The sequence below is a fragment of the Arachis ipaensis genome, chromosome B08, assembly GCF_000816755.2.
Source record: "Arachis ipaensis cultivar K30076 chromosome B08, Araip1.1, whole genome shotgun sequence".
Classification (NCBI taxonomy): Eukaryota; Viridiplantae; Streptophyta; class Magnoliopsida; order Fabales; family Fabaceae; genus Arachis; species Arachis ipaensis.
This window is the reverse complement of record NC_029792.2, coordinates 10,468,288-10,476,242: the sequence shown is the minus strand read 5'-3', so window position 1 is coordinate 10,476,242 and position 7,955 is coordinate 10,468,288. Positions and strand designations below refer to the sequence as shown.

The 7,955-nt window shown below is 31.0% G+C and overlaps 1 protein-coding gene across 1 annotated transcript; it reads left to right on the top strand.

Annotated features, from left to right (window-relative positions):
* LOC107612075 (ethylene-responsive transcription factor 9) lies at positions 383–1,522 on the top strand. Its single transcript, XM_016313907.2, has one exon. It carries the CDS (start codon positions 660–662, stop codon positions 1,311–1,313), a length of 654 nt encoding a protein of 217 aa, XP_016169393.1. The 5' UTR covers positions 383–659; the 3' UTR covers positions 1,314–1,522.

Below are 7,955 nucleotides of genomic sequence, written 5' to 3'. Positions count from 1 at the left end.
CTGTGTTTAAAAAATTAAAAAAATTTGGAGTACACAAATCGGATCGTCCGATTTGTGTACTCCAAATTTTTTTTAATTTTTTAAATACAAATAAGACGATCCAAATACAAAAAACGGACCCTTAAAAATCTAACGATCCAATTTATATTTTATAAATTAAATTATTTCATATTTTAAAAAAAATATCTTAATAGATTATAATTTAAAAAAACATCATTATTAACCTAATATTAAAAATAAAAATGTGGATAGGAGGTGTGGATTGAAAGAACGACCCCTCGTAAGGTTAGAAGCCGGCACAGTATGGAAAAAAAAGCGTGACCGCTTGTCTCGAATTTGCCGCATGACACGTAACCTCCCTTTTAAAACACCGCTATCCTTTTTAGGCGGCGCCTCTTCCCAGTTCTCCACAGTCAAACACTCCCTTCACTTCCCTTCCCTTCCTTTCAGTAGTTATACTACTACTATTATCACATTTGCAGTAATTTTTATATCCTTTTTTTTCATTCTCTGATCTCTAATTTTAATAAATAATTTATTTGCACTTTCCTCCTTCGCCAACTGTGTATATAAACCCAACACAGCTCCAAAACGAACTAGGCACATAACTGAATACAATACACATATCATTGAACGTTGTGGTGTATTTGGATTTGGAAATGCGAAACCCATTATCGTCGATGACTATCAAGAAAAAGCATCCCGCTAGCAAGAAGGAGCCAAACAATAATATTGCCAAGGAGGTTCATTACAGGGGTGTAAGGAAGAGGCCATGGGGTCGTTATGCCGCCGAGATCCGCGATCCTGGAAAGAAGAGTCGCGTCTGGCTCGGAACATTCGACACAGCTGAGGAAGCCGCCATGGCCTACGACGCCGCCGCCAGGCAGTTCCGCGGCGCCAAGGCCAAGACCAATTTCCCTTGCGCTTCCCACCACGAAAACGACGACATCTTCGCCGTCGCCGGCAGAAAATGCGGCATCGTTGAGTCTTATCCGATTGATTCTGCGTCTGAGCGTGACGTGACACGGTGGACAGAAGTAGATCGGTTTTTTCCGTTTGTTCCATACTGTGGCGGTGAGGGCGTAGTTGCACCGGTGGGTCCGGTTTTTTTGCCTGAACCGGTTGGTAGAGTTGAGTTCGTTGGCAAGCAGAGTTGTTGTCCTTTTCGGTTCGAGCCGGTAAGGATGGATGGGTTTAGTGCACGATCTGGAAGTGGGGCCCAGAGTAACTCGGATTCAACATTAGCCGTCGATTGCAAACCAAATGGAGTTCTTAATCTTGATCTGAACCTCGCTCTACCCATTGGCCATTGATGCTTGACCTTCACCTTCGTTTTACATCGTTTTTACCCTACTAATAATACAGGCTTCTTTTTCTTTTTTTATTTTCCAATTTCACTTTCCCTTTTAACATCATGTTGAGGATATAAGGTGCTGATGTAGATATTTTCTTTCTTCTTTTATAGTCTTATTATTGTTGTTATAGTTATATTAATTAATAACAAGCTTAACAAGTTATATTAGTTATCTGGATCGAATATCTCTTATATATGATTTTATGCCAACAAAATTTATTTGATCTAGCATTTTAATTTGGAAAACGTTAAATTTTTTCTAATTATTTTTTTAATAACGAATTAATTTCTTAAACCTATAAAGTTAAGAGAGTTACATCTTGTCAAAAATAAGGGTAAGAATAAACTGGGCGAAAGCAACATGTTTATTAATTTTTTTTTTTGGTGACTACATGTTTATTAATTATACACGTTAAATGGTAGGATGAGTCAACACTCAACCACAAAGTTAAAACGTTTATTATATCGTCTTGTTTTAGCTCACTTAAATATTATAAGTTTACTGGGTTAGGATATGTAATGGATACCATGTTTATCTATTTTATATTGGATATTCGTACTTTTGTGATCGTATATATAAATGTCCAATTATATATATTTTAACTATTGTTGGAGCAGAAGAGAAAAGTTTGTTTGAATTTTTTTGTCATTTTTATGTTTGGTAAAGTTTTTATTACGTAAATATAGAAATAATTTTTGTTTTCAACCTAGTTTATTAAAAGCTAAAAATTCTAATTTTTTCGTTTACTTTTTCATGTTGGATTGAACTTTATGTTTTATGTATCAATTATGTACTTTATTATTTATATGTTTATTGTTTATTTTTATAATACTTTTTTTTAATACTCTCTCATGCATATTATTATTTTTTATAAAACTTCTGTTTTTTTATATGAGTTCTTTTATTGTTATTGTTTTTTTTTGTGAAATATTTTTTTTTACTTTGTATTATGATTTTATTAATTTTTATTAGAGTACCAAAGAATATTGAGAGTATTTAAAAAATATTAAAATTTATTTAAATATTTAAAATAAATATTATAAACTAACATAAAATAATTATTTAAATTTATGTTTTTTTCTGTAATTTTTCATCTAAAAATGATTTTGAATAATGTAATCTAAACAATATTTAGTTTACTATAGTCCATTTTAAATAAAAATTATCAAACATAAACTACATTAATACTAACTCATTTTTTATCAAAACCAATTTTACAAAATTAATTTTATACAAATATCCAGTTATAAACGATAATCCAAACACACGTTTAACCAATACTTATTTGTTAATTAAAAAGGAACAACAGTGCCAATAATAATGTATAGGAAGGCTTTAGTATTACATTACATACAATCAATCAATTAATTATTAGCCTTTGGTTTTAATAAAGAATGAATCGAACCAACACACACACAAAATAAAATATATAAACACACACATACACACAATAATAATCCTCCTAAATGATAATATAACTTAATTCAACAATTGATCCATGCGGTTACGATAATTTAACAGTTGGATCGGATGCAATCGTAAATAAAAGAAAAAATTATTTAATTATATAAGTTAAATAAAAATGGACTCCTCTATGTATGTAATCATTACAAATTTGTAACAATCTAGGACCTCATATAAGAAAAAGAATGTTAAATTCTAGTTGTTGCTATCTCACCCCAACTCTAAAACAAAGGATTTTATGTTTTACAGAGGAACCAATTAAGAATCTTACTATGGAGTATTTATATAATGTGTACAATGAATTATTTATTTAGTTCAATATGAGTTAGAGAATGAATATCTAGAATAAAATATTAATTATTTCTCAAACACAATATATCCATATTATCCAGAATAACCATCCAAATACTATACAGAGATAATAAATATCTAATATCCTATTAAATCGAACATTCCTAAATACACATATACTCTCTATATACTCATTTTGGGTATCAAACTCTTGACCTTTTAGATCTAGAACTCTGATACCATGTCATGATACCACTAATTCTAAAAGTTTCAACTGATGGAAATAGATAACACTAATGATTATATCTAGACATTCATAAACTTCTATTGTATACATTGTACAAATATTCTATTAGCTCTCTATACTTTCTCTATAAATATATATAAAATATTATGAAAAATGCAAAGGTATCAGTATAAATGTCCTAATTGATCTATCCTAAATTCCTAATCCACTAGTTAAGTCGAAAAAAAGGTACTAAATTGAATAGTTTTATTATAATAATTAATAAATATTAAATAAAATAATTTTTTATTATTTTTTATTAAACATTTTCAATAATAATAATAATGGTTAGTTTGGATTTTGGGGAGTTTAATTTACACTGATGACAAAATCAAAGAAAAAAGAAGAGCAAATGTGACCCACAGAAAGATAAGTGGGTCAAGAATGCAGGATGAGGAGGGAATTGAGGGAATTGTATTTGGGTATGGTAGGGTACAGTGTGGAGGGGTGGAGGTACAGAGTGGAAGGCACGTGTATTGATTTTGCCGTCCAAATAAATAAGTGTTGTAATAATACGTGAATGTGTGCTAGTTTTGGAAATTGGGGGAGGGAAAGAAACAAAGAGAGGGACATGGGATTGAGTGAAGAAGAAGAGAACCTTGTACATGTGGAGTGGTGCCGTCACCTGCCGCTTTCTCTGGTGGGCCTTTACCGCTGTGTGTGCGTCGGCGCGGAATCTGTGGACACTCCATTCCATTCCGCATCACACCACACACAGTTGCTTGTCGCTTTCGCCCTTTGCATTTCTAACCATTTCTTTTGCCAAATTAGCTAAATTATATTCATCACATTAAAATCAACCTAAATTTTAGCTATATTTGGGGGACCATTTTTAATTGCTTAATGAGTACACCTTTTAAAGAGAAAATTATATTAACTATGTTTAAGTAAAATAAAATTTATCAAGACTAATCTAAGTAGATTCGTCAAATAATATCTCAGTTATTTGAGAAATTGATATTATTAAAATGATTAAATTCTAAAATCATATGAATAGAATTTAATTAAATGTTTTTTTTTTTTGAATTTATGTAAATCAAACCAACCAAATTTAATTTACATATCTTTATATAAATAATTAGAAAATTCAATTTATGCAAAAAAAAAACTTCAATCGAATTAACGCAATTGAATTTAGTAGTATAAGAGAGAGTGTTTTAATTTTGTACCACTCAAAATAAATTGAATTAGATAAATTCGATTTACTTAAAATAATTAATTCACAACATACTCACACAATTTTTTTTTTCAAAAATAATAGGTTATATTTAAAATATATAATACAACGAAAATATATTGTCAATACAAGAAGGATGTATCGTATTGTTTTCATAATTTTAAAAAAATACCCTAAAATTTAATAATTGAGTATTATACCAAAATTATATTAATATGTTAAAAAATAAACGCTTTCCTAGGGCTAAAAAAATATATTAGAAAGACGTAAAGTTATTGAGAAAGGCCTGTGATGAAAAATAGAATTTGGCAGCAATGTCAACATCTTCCCTGACCCTTAGCTCTCTCACCCTCATCCATTCTTACTGTCATGTAACACTGCAACTGTTGATTTGGCAATTCCCCTGCTATGGGTCAAGGATCTGTTTAGCCGAAACAAAACATGGAACAATCAGCTTATCAATAGGGTGTTTTCTTAGGACATAGCTCAACGTATCACTGAAGTAAAAACCGAGAATGAAAAATATATATTTATCTAGGCTTATAATAGTGATTAATATAACTATTATTTAAAAAATAGTTTTCATCTTTTAAATTTTATAATTTTACATTAATTTTTTTGTTTTTATATTTTTTTGTAAATGACAAAAAAATTAAAAAGAGTTTAGACATTGAATTTTATTCTAATATTTTGCATGGATCTTTTAAATAATTATCTAAATTCTTACCAAAATTTAGAGTAAATTTATAATTTATTGATTAAATATAAAATAATTTAAAATTTTGCTATTCTATACCGTAATGAGTAATAGCTCAAATGGCATAGTCTCCCATACTCAATTAAGAGGTTGCGGGTTCGAGATCAATTAAATCTCAATACAAGTCTACGTAATCTGCATGGCTGAGACAACGAGGGATGAAGATCGGATCGAGAAAGACAACCTGAAAGGAGGTAGGAATATGATTTTACTGGAAGAGGCAGACATATCAGTGACAAAGGGGATAATTCAAAGAGCTACATTTAGTGTTCATGCTCAGAGTGCTCCTGGTGATGACGGGTTTACAGCTAAGTTTTTTCACTTTTTCTGGGATATAGTTGGAGGTGACGTTTTTAAAGCAGTGAGAAGTTTCTTTCACAGTGGCAGAATTTTAAAAAGCTTCAATCATACTCAAATTTGTTTGATTCCAAAGGTGCCAGATGCCAGTGACATGACTCAGGTACGACCGATCAGTTTGTCTTCAGTTATGTATAAAATTATTTCTAAAAATGCAGAGATAGGAAGCGTACCGTCGTGGGGTTGGAGAAGTGTTCTTGAAGGGCGCAAGGTGATCGAGAAAGGCTTGTTATGGAAAATAGGCTCTGGCACTAATTTTCACATCTTCCATGACCCCTGGCTCCCACCACCAGTGCCCCTTAATGTCCCTCAAAATGCACTCACAATCCCGCCAAATATGCAAGTGTATTACGTTAGTGCATTACTAAATCCTAATAGAAGTTGGAATAAAAATCTGATTGAGTCGATTTTTTCAGTTGATATATGCAATAAAATTTTTTTAATCAAACCAACAGAGGAGGAGGATGAAGTTAATTGGTGCTGGACAAAATCTGGTATATATGAAGTTGGGTCAGGATACAAAATTGCTTATGGATTCTTTCATTCTCCTATTTCATTGAGGTCCCAGAACATACACAACAGAGTCTGGAATAGCATTTGGGAGTTGAAATTACCACATAAAATTAAGATTTTCTATGGAAAAGTCTTCATGAAAAGCTTCCGGTGTTGCAACAAGTTCACAGCCGGTTCGCATCCACTCCTGCCACTTGTCCAAGATGCATGTTGAAGGCTGAATCAATTTCTCATGCTTTGTTCCAATGCCCCCTGTCTTCAATAATATGGAGCCTAAGCTTAATAATCCCTGACCTATGGATGAGAGAAGAAGAAACTTTTTTCAATTGGTGGCAACGAGTCTTATCCTGGGCAGTGGCTCAATTCGACGGTAGACAAAAGACCCTCCTCATAGCGGCGTTGTGTTAGAGCACTTGGAAAGCGAGGAATCGGTGTGTTTTTGAGAAGGTAATAAGCCCAGCACCAGAGATAGTGAAAGAAGCTAGCAATTTAGTGCGTGAACTCGTGAACCTAATTATGAAATAAATCTATCCTATTAAATTTTGTATATATCAATAATCAATTTATCCAAAGTAAAATTGAAGACGACAAAGAACAAATCATGCTCTTATATAAAATGGCGTTAATGTTTTGCTTTTGGTCATTATAGTGGGGTTAATTTTATATAAGTTTATTCTTAAAATACTTAGAAGGCTTTATCGCTTTTGGTTGAATTTTATTCACTGCATTATTAAAATTAAATAGAGTATTGTTCTTGCACATATTTGATAGTACGATAAAGTGGAAGTGTGTTAATTCTCCTGCGAATAGATAATCTATATGAATTGCTTTTTACACTTGTCCTGACATTCTCTTCATAAATCAAAATGGAGAGACTCGATTTATATAGCGATACAAAATATTTTTGGATGATTTATCCTGATAAAGTAAATTGAATTTTTTTTAATTGGATTTATTTTGAAAGGTACAAAATTGAAGTTAAAGCACGCTCTTCTGTATTATCAAATTGAATTGAGTTAATAATTTAATTTATATTAATTAAAATTTAAATTTAGTTATTGATATCAAAATTATTATTAATTAAAAATTTTAATTTTGATTTTAATGAAATATATTTTTCATGAATTTTTAATCAGCAATATATGTCCTGAAATATATGTGTTAATTTTTTTATTATTAATGCCCCTTTCTCTTGCTCTTTTCTTGTTTATGCATGCAAGTTGAATGAACATTGATGACCCTTTTATGGCGTTACTACTTGTCTTTTCTACCCATTTAAGTCATAGCCATACATAAAATGCGCGCGTTGGGGTCTCCCGTGAACAGTGCATTGAAGCAGCTACGCATAATTGTGATTTATGACGTGGTTTGATTGAGAAGTTGTCGCCACTCGCGGTTATTAAATTAAGTGGGAAGTGGGATCTATCAACTCATATATTAGCATGCTATGTGGCTCACTCATGCAAAAATTTTCGATTATTGATTATTGATTAAAATAGGCTACTTCAACCCCAAGTTCCTAATGGATTTTGGCGGCTAATGCTCGAGTAAATAATTCGAATCACGATTTCTTTCTTATAAAATGCCTAAAAGTAGTGGTTAATTAATATTTTTATTCATAATAATATTATGAAAATATAAATTTTTTAAAATTATGATCCACTTTGTTCTAATAATAAAGATTATACATGATATAAAAAATATATAGAATCAAACTATTTTTACAAAAAAAAGTCGTAAAATGACAAAAGTCTT